Source organism: Manis javanica, chromosome 5 (assembly GCF_040802235.1).
Source record: "Manis javanica isolate MJ-LG chromosome 5, MJ_LKY, whole genome shotgun sequence".
Taxonomy (NCBI): domain Eukaryota; kingdom Metazoa; phylum Chordata; class Mammalia; order Pholidota; family Manidae; genus Manis; species Manis javanica.
In genome coordinates, this window is record NC_133160.1 from 71,932,320 (window position 1) to 71,946,054 (window position 13,735).

The window sequence follows — 13,735 nt, forward strand, 5'->3', positions numbered from 1 at the left end:
TTTTTCTTCATTGTTGTTATAATTAAACAGAAACTCATAAATATCAGACAGGCTGGCTTCATGTTTCCCACAGACCTGAACTGCCTAAATTTCATAATGCGATGTTAGTGGTTTCCAGATGCATTTAAAATGTGCTAAGTGCCTGCAGGAATTGGCTTTTTGAACATGCACGTCTTCAAATGCTTCAGTCTCAAGAATCTGCTATAAGCCCCATGAGGTACTATGATGTCTGTGGAATGTTTGATCACAGTTTGGTGCTCATACTGCAATTAATATTAAATAGAAAAAAATTGGAAATGAAAAAACTCTGTGTCTTACAGTTTGGGATTTTGTTCCTCTTTTTCCTTTAGAGGTCACATTACCAGCTCCTTTGTTATCTTGACCATCATAGAAATAATCACTAACTCCTGTTGGAGGAAAAGCTCGAATGAATGGCTTCCTGAGAAGAAGGCTCTTGATGTCCTCAGGTCATTAGGCTCTCCTGGAAAACGTATTCCTGGACTGTGGCGCATTGAACTACAAACATGTCAGTCTGACAACATTAACGGTTTATGACTTGTATGTTGGAATGTCCAGCTTTCTTTTACTTGCTCCTGGACAATTTCTCCCTGTTGTAAGGACTCTTTCTTAACTGAAAGGCTAAGACTTTATGTTTACACCCCCGTTTTACCTTTGAAACTAGGCAACAGGCAAATGTGTGGTCTGTCTTCTCATAAGTGGCAGTGCTGAAAACAAGACACGAGAATAAAAACATGGCTCTTAGTGAAAAATACATGTAACAGGTGGTTTTCTCCTGCAGTTGCTGACAGTTGTCTTCCCTTGAGACACATTCAAGCCTCATGCCTTTCCATGTTTTCCTTTTAGATCCCATGTGGACGACTCTTAAGCAAAATTGATAAACAGGAAGAGAAACTGGTAATGTTCACCGATCAGCCAGAAGATTCTGAAAGGTAATAACATTTTATTTAGACGATGTATGCCTCTGACAGTATTATTCTAATTGGAGTACATCTGCCTTCAAAGATAATGAGTCTATTAAGAGTAGACGAGAACCTATCAGGATAGAACTGTACAGAACAGATAAGAAGAAGATGGTGGATAACAGCATGAACTATTTGAATGCATTTTTGTTCATTGCTATCCAAGGGGCAAGAATGGTGGTAGGTTATGGAAATTATTTGGTATTTTTTTAAAGGATTTGGTGCATTTCTTTTGGCCAATTTGGACCCTGAGATAATTTCTCTTGAGTAGCACAGATTTTCCCCTAGAAAACAACTCTAGTTAATCTGGTGAACAGGTAGCTATATTTTCTCTCCTGAGTTATTAAATCCTTAGCTCAGGTACAGGGTGAAAAATTTACTAAGTTCTTTATCAAAAAGAAAAAAAGCCTTTCCTCAATCACTTCCCACATTCTATCAGCCTTTTATGAACTTCTCAAGCATCACTCTATTCATTGACTCATAATAGTTATTTCTTAGACTGCTTATTTTGCACCTTTTATGTACAAGATACAGTGCTAGCTGCTTGCAGAAGATGAATCAGATACAGGCCCTATCCTCTAGCTGCTTGCAGTTCAGAAGTGAAAAGCCACACACCTAAGTTAATATATGTCGAGTGTTTTGCCTCAAAAAAAAGCACAAACTATTCTGAGCAATCACAGGAAGGTGAGATTCCTAGTTGTGAGCATGAAGAGATGCATGAAGAAGGAATTGTTTGACCTAATTTCTGGCAAAAAGAAAATGACGAGTGCTGGGGGTGTGGCATAGGGGAGAGAAGGAAAGAGTATTCCCTGCTGACAGCAGAATGTGTACAAAAAAAGTAGTGCTATGCAAGTTGAAGACTTGTGTTAGGACCAGTGAGCAGTTCAGTTTGGCTTCCACATCTGGCACACAATATGAAACACATCTTGAGCAAGAGTCTAAATAGCTGAGAATTTATTCTATAGGCCAATGTTAGTGTCTATAAAGACAAAACTTTTTTCAAGGGAAAGATAATTTAAAGAAATAATAAGACTCAAGTTCTTAAGTCAGTGTTTCTCAAACTACGGTTCTCTAAACCTGGGGTCTGGGGACGTATTTTCAGGGTTCTTTGTCTGTGAAAACTTTTCACTAAAAGGGACACGTGTACTTCTGATATGAAGATCATCAAAGGGAGCCACTGAAAATTTGAACAGGGGATTGACAATAGGCTAACCTGGCAACTTGTGTTTAAAATTGGCAGAGCAGAAGACTAGAAGCTTGAATATAGACATGTTGATTTCTCCCTTTCCTCTCAACCAGTGACATTCAGGATGTACAACAAGCACTTTAGCTTTTAGTTGTATAAACTTAGCATTTCATTAGATACTGCTCTTTATTATACTATAACTGTCTTTTGTGTAAAAGTCATTTCCTTGATAAAATCTTATCTACCTTACTGAAAAGACCTCAGCCTACAACAACCACTTTAACAGTAAGTCTACAATAAGCATTGATCATTTTTATCATATACATTTTTATAAAATGTAAGTAAAATACACATGCACATCACAGGAGCAGTCTGAAGATTAACCAGTTACACTGACAATTTCTAAGACACTATAGATATTATAGAAGCATAAAACACAGCACATGACACCAAACAATTTTTAGGAAAGATGATACCCTGTTGTCCTTTGGCAGCTGAGGTCCCTATTTGGCAAATTTTACCAGTTAACAAAGGAAAGAATGAAAGAGAAGGGAAAGTAAGAGAGGAAGGGAATGAGAAGGAAGGAAGGAAGGAAGGAAGGAAGGAAGGAAGGAAGGAAGGAAGGAAGGAAGGAAGGAAGGAAGGAAGGAAGGAAAGAAGGAAGGAAGGAAGGAAGGGAGACCTATTGTTTCTGTGTTTGAAGATACATACATATATTCTTAGCATCTCCTTCAGTAGAACCATCTCAGAGAGGTAGGGATACCCTCACCCTCACCTTCACACCATTTTATTCCATGTGGGAAAAAATAATAAAGACTCTGTAAGCTCCTGAACCACATTCTGTTACCTCCTCTCTTCAGAAATGCATATTAAGGTTTAGATTCTCTCCATTTACCAACAATGAGAATTACAGATAACTTTATAGGTAACATTTTTTTCTACTGTAATAAAAAAAATCTGAATTTTTGAGGGAGAGAGAGGTAGGTCCTTTAACAGTAATTTGAAATGCTCAGGAGATGGTGTGTAGGTTCACCTTTAAGGTGTATGTGCCTGGGGCACAAAAGCAGAGGGAATGGATGTGGCAGAAGCTGCAAGCCCATGTCTTTGTCTCAGGGAGGTGAGAAAGAAAGAAGAAAAAGATGAGAGGCAACAGGGCAGAAGCACAGTAGTGAGTGTTGCCACCTTTCCCTCTTTTGTTCCAGAACTAACTCCTTCCAGGTAGAACCATCTGAGGTTCTGCTGTGGTAAACTGTGCCATCTCTTTAAGCATTATGTATTAATATCATGGTTGTCACACCAAGCTTCTTTTCAAAGTAAAAGTAATGAAGGGAACAACTTTGATACCAGAGAGGGATTATCAAAGGACACACAATGTTTAACAGTTTTAAAATTCTCCTTTAACATAATCTACAACATACTCTTTAAAAGGCAGCCCCACTCAACACATTATGAAGCTCAGGTCATCCTTGTTTTGAACTATTAATTTTAGTGCCAGCCTCTCGTTTTATTTTTTCTAAAGCACGTTTCCCCATCCTAACGTTTATTTTGAGGAATGTATTTTTTTAAATGAATGGTGTGTTCAGAATATTAAAGTCATTACCTAGCATGGAAACTTATTATTATTCATTATAGACCAAAGTAGAAGTACTTTTAGAGGATTAATATTAGTGTTAAATTCTCATGAAATGCCCCTTTTACCTGGCATTAAACTCATTGTTAGCATTCATTCAACCTATGTATTAGGCAATCTCAGTTATTCAGCCTTCTGGGAATAATATACTGGTTTAAGATGCATTTAAGGAGTTCCTGTGTCTTTCCCCATATTCAAAGCATTCAAATGTCATTATGCAAAAATACTTCGCATAATGGTGTTCTTTAAGAAAATTAAATAATAGTTTCTTTTTTTCCATGTGAACAGTATGCTCCCCTCCAGATGCAATATTTGTCAGCCAAACATCTGCTGGCTATTAAATGTCTCTTAAAGCTCCATTTTTTGCTCATAAAGGGAAGAAAAGTGTAGGGACGTTTATGGGGTGACAGGCAGATGTTTTCATTGGAGCATGACTATGTATGTGGTTAAGCCAAAGCTAAAATGATTTCTTTCATGATAACAAAATTTTTACAATTCTGATGACCTCTTTCTTCTTACCTGACCCTAAATTAAACTATTCTGGAAAGGCAGAATAAAGAGCCATTTATACAGTTGCTGTGCACATCGCAGGGGAGTTAGCAGTATTATCTACTTTCTCAGTCAGACATAGATTATTTTCTGTCCATTCATATTGTTTCATCAGGTAAAAAAGAAATTGACTTTGAAATGTTGAATAAGTAATTTTAATGACTCACAGAACAGCACAGATCATCACAGTTTTTTCTCATAAATTTTACTAATTCTTAGTCATGCTTTAAGTAGTTTCAATATTAAGTTTCAATATTAAGGTTTAGTATTAATGTTCAAATTTGTCAGATTTTCGGAAATTATAGTTCTTCAAATTAATAAACTTTAAAGTTATATTGGATTTCTGGACAACAGTATAATTAAGTATCTTCTCTTTCCAAAATAAGAAAGGAGCACCTCAACCAGGTGCATATGTGTACTACAGTAAATAAAATTAACTTTTATTGGGTGGATACATTTACAGACTAGGGGCTTTTGGAAAACCTGTGTTTTCTACCAGACTCTATAAAGCACATTTCAGAAAAGCCTCTGTAGTGCCAACAGCTCCCATGGGAGAAACAGACTTCCACTCTATAGCTACTTAAACTCTCTGCTTGATTCAATTCAACAATCATTTGTAGAGCTACTCCTATTTGGTAGGACGTGTTGGGGAGCTATTGTTGGAAATAACACCAAATTAGAATTCTCTGAAGAATCTACTTATCAGTTATCTGGGAGGGACTGTTGGAGCTGCTCAGTATGACGTCTGTGTATCTGAAGACTGTATATCTGCCAACTTTTACCTCGGTGGAAGTGTCTTTGATACTAAACTGTAGAGGCACAGAGCTTGCTTGGAGGTCTACATCAAGCCCAAGGCAGGTCGCATTCAACATGCAGCCAGCTGAGTGAGTCACAAGTCTGTTTCTGCGTGTCTGTGACAACTCTAAGAGTTGCCCCCTTTTTTGCAGAAGGCTTCAGAGTTGAGGTAAAGATATCTCCTCCAACAGGCTAATTAAATACACAGACCCTTCCAAGGCAATACATTCCATTTTTGTGGCTTGCACTTGACACAGTTCAAAGTCAATTAACATGCTGAAAGATAGTGCATTATGAAAAGTCCAGTTTGCAGAGCAAGTTGGAAATAAATTTGTGACTTTATTCATGCTGCCCTGACAGGAAATCATGTAAATACACTAAGTGAGGAAACAATGGGGACAAAAATTGAAGGGACCTGAGTTTGGAAAATTCAGTTTGGTTTTGATTAGGATCTTCCTTCTTTATTCCTTCATATAAATTAAAAATTTTAATGTAATCCTTCAGTGAATTGGGTTTTTTTCATTCTGGTAGGTTTCTGCTTTATATACTACTGTATACTTCATACACATGCACACACATACACTGTAATATATATACTTTATGTACTACTATATAATACTACATATATATCTGTTCAAAAGTAGGTTTACTTTAGAGGGTAGACAGGTTATGTTCAGAAATTATTTGAACTAAAGTTTATTTCCTCATTTTTAGTCATTATATGGTTTGCTAATTTTTATATTGATATAATACTCCAGCTGTCACTTTATATTCTGAATTTACTACTTGTTAGATAGGATTGTAATTACTTAAAGCACATATTACCTCACTTTCCAAGGCAACTGGACTACAGAACCATTTTTCCATTTCATTTCTAGGAAATATTTCTAAGCCATGGACCTCTGCTTTCCAAATGCAATTACTTCCATTGCTCTAACCATGTAAATTCCATTATTCTCATTATGTTAGCTAAAAACATATCAGTGTTTTTAGTTATTGAAGAAAATGCCATCACATTAAAAAGCAAAATGAAATTTTCAGAGACAATTTACTTAAAAAATTCTTAGAAGACAATAGTAATGTCTTCCTCTGGACTAAAGGACTCTCTTGTTTACAATCTTAGAACATATAGTGTCTCCCTTTGTAGCAAGAGAGAGTCACACCATTTGGATAATTTGCCTTTTTAAAAATTTTCGTTTTACTCTGTACTCTATCACATTTTGTTTTAGACACAAACAGGAAGGGAAATTTAAATATCAGCAACAAAACTTAGAAAATTCACACCCTATACTGTCATTATTATTAATACTTTAATATGACACTGTTGGGGTGCTATTATTCATAGTCAGACTTGTATTTGTTTGATATTTTACATAGCTTAGAAAGTCTTTTCACGTTTATATCTAAATTTAGAGTAGGTTACAAGCCACCAAGATAAGTATGTGATTCTTGGTTATTTTCAGTTTCTTCCATTTCCTATGTGCTGAATGTTTAGTTGTTCTTTGTAGGAAAATAACTGATCACAGTTAGTGGCATGTGGTAAACGCTCTAAAATGTTTGTTGAACGAATGGCTAAAATGGAGACTGATTTAGCCTGTAAGGTTGCTCTACTCCTAATGCTAAGCAGAAAACAATTTTCTTACATTACAAAATAACTTGCTACCACACCATCTTCTTATTCTCCTTGTTTTTCTCTTTCTCTTTCTTTTTGAAAGTAGCTTTATTTTCTAATTGTAACATTAATACATGCATCATACGTTAGTTCTTTCTGTGTATGCAAAAGGCTTCAGCATTTGCAAAATGCAGACAAAAAGAATAAAACTCACATTTAATTCCGTCATCCAAAATAACTACTGAGAGAATTTTTCAGACCTCTCGCTGCCTCACTATTTTTTAATTTAAACATGGGACCTTAGTGAAGAAGTAGTTTTGAAACGTTTTTTTAGTAGATGGACTATTAATATTCTCCCAAGTAAATATTTTTCTCTGTAGTATCCAGTTATACAGTTATATCAGTATTTATTTGACTGATTCCCTGTTTGACACATGTAGGTTGAATTCAATCTTTGGTGTTAGGAATAATGCCACAACAAACATACTTGTGTTTAATCTTTGTGTATATTCACTTTTGTTCTCTTAGGGTAAATTTCTAAGGTAAACTCTTAGGTAAAGAGTGGAATTGTTAAGCAGAAGTATAGAAAAACTTTTGAGATGTACTTCACAGTGCTTTCAAGCAAAAACACCGGTTTATCATCCCTCCAAGAATAGATAATTTTTCTACACTATTATTGCTCCAAATATTATTCACTGTTGTACAAGTACTTCACTCTGGTCAAAATGTCTTTCCTAAGTATGCTGTTCCTTATTGGAGTTAAAAGTTGTTCTGTTACTTCAGTTGGCTGGCTTTCTCCTTCTCGGCAATCTGGATTGTTACTCTTTGTCCTATGGTGTAGTTCCTAGAATTTTCTTTTACCGCCTCAGAACTGTTGGTTCCTTTCTGACTGTTCAGTTTCATGAGGATTTTCCCAATTTGCAAGTATTCAGAGCAAAAGTGAGGGAGAAAGCTCAGTCCAATACAGCTTCCTGTGAAGATTTTCATGCAATCCCAGTCCTCCTCTGTAACTCCTGGACCTGCATCCAGAGGCTTTTGATTCATCTCCCTAAACTAATCAGCCTGCGGTCATGGCTGCACAGGGTCACAGGAGGAGAGACTTCAGGGATTCAAATGCTCCAAAACCGGGCAGTGAATCTGTTCCCTTGTTTTCTACTGCTTCTGCAGTCCTTTCAAGTGCTCAGCCTCTCTTAGATTTTATGGGGCAAATTGTCTCCACTTCTTGATGGCTTCTCTTTCTAAAGACATAGGTTTTAACTTCCTCTGCTCCAGCAATTCAGTTACAAACTTCTGCTTTTATTCTTCCAAAAATTGATTGAAACTATATCATCTACTATTGTCACCTCACCCAATTCTATTTGTCCTTGTGAGTTAAGGATGATTTAAAGAAATTGTGTCTTGGGATTTTAACAGGTCTTTGCTATATGCCTTATTGATATTATACTTATCAATATATGCCTTATTGATATTATACTTTTTTGCTTATTACTGAAATTGAATAGGTCAAGATCAGTTTAAAGAATTATTTTATAAGTGAGACATTTTGTTTAGATACTAACTGAGGCTTAATGTTTTCTGACATTTTCAAATTAATGACCAGAGACTAGATGAGTCATCAAGTCTATTTACTTCCAATGAGCTTCATAGAGCATTCACTTGTCTAATTTAATGCTTTGCACCAGATTTCTACCCCGCTGCTTTTAAGCCCGGCATTCTTATTGTTGCTTTCATTTGTCTTCTCTGCCTTAGCCCAGTCCCTTAATTTTAGTTTTTCTGAATCACTTGGTTTTAGAGCATCTTTTCTACAGCATAGATTTGGGATTCCCTTTGCAAGCCACACTGAAAATCTCATTCATTAAATAGTCACCTTAAGCCCATTTATGTCTGGTGACACGATCAGTATGTTTTTTCTCAATCCTGCCTTATTATTTGATGTTAATATTAATACTAGATTAACTGTGTTTCTTTCTCTTCTTGATCTGTCTTCTTGCTTATTTTTAGTACTTATTTTTGCATTTAAAAAAGCTTGTATTTTTCTTCTTGTAGTTACCTAACTCTGCTAATAACTAATAAAATTCCCTTGATCTTTTCTTAAAATTAAGTTCCTACCATTTGTATTGTGAGATTTAAATCACAACCTATGATTCCTATCTGTAATAACCTATGCAGTAATCAACAAACGTATTTTAATTTCTACTTTTTCCCTTCTCTTCCAATTTTCAAAATTACTTTTACTTTTACTTTGTCAGAACACACATTTGCATTATAATTTTAAAATTTGTTCTCACCTTTGTTTTAGTCTTGGATGTCTTTTTAGATTACTTCTTTAATACTCATCAGCAGTCCTTTTGCCAAAGTTTTATTTAGTTTTGATAAATGTAACAACTGGATGCAAAATTCTTTACTCATACTTTTCTAAAATTAAAACAAAATACTGCGTAAGTTTTGCCTTGTTTTGTATGTTTCAGTCAAGAAACTTTGTAAGTTTCTTGGTATTTTTTTTTCCTCAGAGGACCTTTCTTTTCCTGATTCTTTAAAATTAAACAGTTTTACTAGATTCACTCTTATAATTTCTAAGGTACATGTGGGCACTTTCAACATTTCAATTAAGATTTAATTTTTAATTTTTTAACTTGAGTGCAGTTTTAGTGGTAATTCTATTCCATTGTTTTTTCTTATTCAGGAAAATTAAATGTACACTGGAAATTTTTTGCTGTTTCATTTCTAGCAATTTTTTTCTGATACTGCTTACTCCTTCATTTTATTATTATTCCTCTCCTCAAAATCTCATTAGATTGCAGTCACATCTATTCTCCCTTGAGTACTTTTTAATTTGGCTTTCACTTTTGAGATGATTTTGATCTTGTTCTTCAGTTTCTTTCCTGAATTTGGTCATATCTCATTTTAATTTGTGCCACTTATTGGTCCACTTCAGTCCTGTTTTTTTTTTTAATTTTTATGGTTTAAGGTCCTCTTTTATGTCTAAAAATGCTTATATGGAAATGTTTAGTGCTTGCTGGGGTGAGAGTTTTATTAGAGTTTTTCCTCTGTTTCATGTTCAGTTTCTCAGAGAATACTTACATCAGCTAAAATCCTTGGATTCTCATTTTCTGCTTTCTTCTTGTAGTTCTTAATGGATATCGCCTGTCACTTTATAATCATTTTCCTGGGCTGAGAGTAACAAGTGCTTCTATGTAGATACTGTGAACACATCTCACTAGATCTCTTAGTTTAGAGGACCCTCTCCTGTTGATAAAGGTAAATGCTTATTCTCTGGTGTATTTGAGGTTGATATATTTTCTGACTTTGTTTTGTAGGGCTCAGTTCCACAGCCTGCTTTCTTATGTGCTTTCACCACTAGACTCCATGGGATACCTCCTCCTTCCAAGTTTCAACCTCCTCTTCCCAGTGCCATGATAGGAGACAGTTCCCCATGGGTCTCTCACATTCATGTGTGTCTTGGAAGCATTGGTACTGACTGTCTTTGCTATGAATAACCTTTTCAAAGATATTTATTTTAAAAATTCTGAGAAGACAAAAGTAATCTTCCTCTGAATTGAAGTCAGCTTGTTTACAGTCTTGGTATATAATGTATCCCTTTGTAGTTAGGGAAGACACATTTACTGTCTGGTATAAAAGATTCAGTTCCCCTAAGAGCAGGGATCCTCTTCTGTAATGCAATGAACTTGGTTGCAAGGGTTGTCTCACAACCTCTGGCCTTTACTGTGAGAACTGGCTGAAGCCCAGTTTATGAAAAATGCTGATACTTTGGCTACTACTATTGCTGTGAGTAATAAAATCCTTTGTCTCTGATATAGGAATCTCATGTTTTTTTGTTTTTTTTGTTTTTTTGTCAGTATCCATGAAACAGTGACAGGCTAAATTACTAGCTGGCAAATAAGTGAAATTCTTCATAGTTCTTGACGGATGCCTTTTGATCTTTGGTTTCCCAGAAGCCTGTTTTCAGACATGTTGTGAGAATTTTCCCATTCAGAATGGAACTTTCTCTCTCTTTGTTTAATCCAAAATATCTTGTATATATTTTTCTTTAAAATTTCTATTATGAATATTTTCAAACATATACAAACCAGACAGATGATGATGAACCCCTTAACCATCAGAGCAGCTTTTTATAATATTCAATACATGGGCAATCTTATTTCATCTATATCCACACCTGCTCCCCCAGTTTTGGATTATTCTGAAGAAAATCCAAGATATCATATCATTTCATCCATGCATATTTCAGTATTTTGAAGAGACATGAATTCCTTTTAAAAAACATACCCAAGATACCATCATGGCACCAAAAGAATTTAACACTGTGAACAATTCCTTCACATCACAAACATCTACTAAGTGTTCACTTTTTCCCAGTTGACTTATTTCCATTTATGGCTTATTAAGTTAGAATCAAACATTTCAATTTGTTAACCTAGCTCTTAATGATCTTTTGGTGGATAGCGTCCTCTTATCGTTCTTGTCTTTCTTTCTTACAGTTTTTTGGGGGGGCACAGGGATGAGTTTTGTTTGGTTTTGCTACTGTTGTTCTTACAGAAGAAATTGGATAATTTGTAGAGCTTGCCCAAAAGAACTCATGTTGATCATACAAAATATGTTCTTCTGTCTGCTGTATTTACTATAAATTGCTCCTTAGATCTGAAAGCTTGGTCAGAATCAGATTTTACTTATTCATTTGGCAACACTACTTTATAGGCAGTTTTGTGTACTTCCATCAGGAAATACTGTTTGTTCATCTCTTTTTTCGTGATGCTATCAGCTTCTAATAATTGCCTAGATTCATTAACTCATTTATTATTATCATAAAATAGCATTACTCTACCATTTCTCCTTTATTATGTGGAAGAACACTTCTATAAATAGGAATTGCCCCCAAAACTATATGACTATCCTGAGATGCAGATTACATAGGGGAGGCAGTATAAGTAAGTTGATTCTTTCATGTACCTGTTTTCAAAATAATGAGGATTTTTTCTTTTTAGGGGAGATTTTATTGATGTTTATCACCATTAGGTTTGCATGGTTTGCTCCTCTTTTCAACCCAGTCTTCACCAGCTCCTGCTCTGGCATGGTTTCCAAGCTATCTCTGTTAGTTTGGGACTGAAATTTGAAGTATTCTCTGTCTCCTGTTCCTATGGACTGAATTTTGTCCCTGAAATCTGTATGTTGCAGCCCTAAACCAATGTAACAATATTTGAAGTCTTTAGGAGATAATTAAGGTTAAATGAGGTCATAAAGGTGGGGCCCTGATACCATAGAGTTCATGCCCTTAGAAGCAGAGGCACCAGAGAGCTGCCTGACGCTCTCTCCCTCCATACACACACTAAAAAGAAGAGATCATGTGAACACACAGCAAAATGGCTTAAAATGAACCTACTTTGTTGACACCTTGGTCTTGGACTTCCCTGCCTCCATAACTGTGAGAAATAAATTTTTGTTGTTTAAGCCACCTAGTCTATAGTATTTTGTTACGAAGCCTGACCAGCTAAGATATTAATTTATGTGACAGGTGCCTATTACGGATTTCACTTGCTCTTCTTGATCTTGTTGATAGGAAGTTTGAGGGAATGTGGATTAGGCAGCTGCTAATATCACCTAGGCATCTAGAAGTCTCACCAATATATTGGGAAGTATTCCCCTAAAGAACCACGAGGACTTTTATTAGCAAAGACATGATTACCAAACCTGGTTCAATTCAAGACTATTAAAAATGTTTAAGAAGAGGAGGATTTATTTCATCTCTAGGTAGTGGTAATCTTTCCTTATATGGTATAATTTATTAAAGGATAGTTAAACCTCTTCTCATCGGTGGCTCAGGGTAATTCACACCTATCCTTTTGAGGAAAGCTGATGGCAGAAGTTCTTATTTATTGACAGGTGAACAGCATCCACTCTCTCAATGACACCACTTAAAAACAGTATCGTGGTTAAGAATGTGGTTTCTTGAGTCAGACTGCCTGAGTTCAAATTATACTTTTTAGGTAAATTATCTAATCTCTCTAAAACCTTCATTTTCTCATCTTCCTGATTGGGAAAATAGTTGTGAGGATTAAATAAGGTAATCCATATAGAGCTCCTGAAGCATAGTAAGAATTCAATTATCATAAATGTATTTAAAACAACTAACAACCAACTTGAATTATGGTATTTAAAACAGATTGTCTTAAAAATATTTCCAAGTTCAACAGTCTTCTCTTAGAATTGTTACTGAGTCCAAGCTCGTGCCCCTTGCAACATGACATTCCAGTAAGTAGAGAGAAAAAGTCTTGTTGGGGCAAAGAAAGCGACTTGATTCGGAAAGCTGGCAGACTCAGAAGTTGGTGGACTAATGTCCTAAAGCAGCATCAAAACTCAGAGTTGTTTGCAAGCTTCTTTGATGCTCAGAAGATGGGGAGCAGGAGAAGGAGCAGGTTAGGGGTGACTAAGGGCTGCAGACATCTGGGTGCCAACGAGAGTCCAAGGGGAGCTGAGAAGCTCCCTGTGCTTGGCTAGTGGATTCTCGCTGACCTGGGTCTGGTACTGATGTTCCTAAAACTCTGACTAGGCAGTTATCATTCTCAGGCCTGTTTCCCTTTCTCCTGGAGGAGGCAAGCTTCAGGAAAAGAGCTCTTTGCAGAAATCTCAAACTGTCAGCAAAATCCCCTTTTTGATGACCAACATGCCTATGTGCAGGGCTGCAGGGCTGAGTGGGAACTCTTTTCCTTTTTTTTTTTTTTCCTTTTGGCTCAAAGGTTAAGGAAGCAAAGGAAACAAATACAATATGAAGGCAGAGATGCCAACATTTTAACTCGACTACAAAAGTGGTCATGTAAAATTTGGTACAATTTTGTGTATTACCCAAAATGGTGTCACTTGCTTCTTACAATAAGAAAAATATTAAAAGACGCAACTAGGACAGTTCTTGGCCCATGGTAAATTTTAAAAAATATTTGATAGGTGAGTGAGTAAAAACCACCTAATAA

General features: G+C 35.8%; 1 protein-coding gene across 7 annotated transcripts in view; it reads left to right on the plus strand.

Moving 5' to 3' along the window:
* Positions 1-811: 811 nt before the first annotated feature.
* TNIP3 (TNFAIP3 interacting protein 3) overlaps positions 812-13,735 on the plus strand; it is a 109,897-nt gene continuing 96,973 nt past the window's right edge. For 2 of the 7 annotated variants that reach the window (XM_073237104.1, XM_073237099.1), the window contains exon 1: positions 812-950. In XM_073237104.1, coding sequence (XP_073093205.1) covers positions 919-950 — 32 coding nt within the window. In that variant the 5' untranslated portion in view covers positions 812-918. The remainder of the gene's footprint in view (positions 951-13,735) is intronic. The other 5 variants (XR_012131600.1, XM_073237103.1, XM_073237101.1 and 2 more) reach the window with 3 other exon arrangements.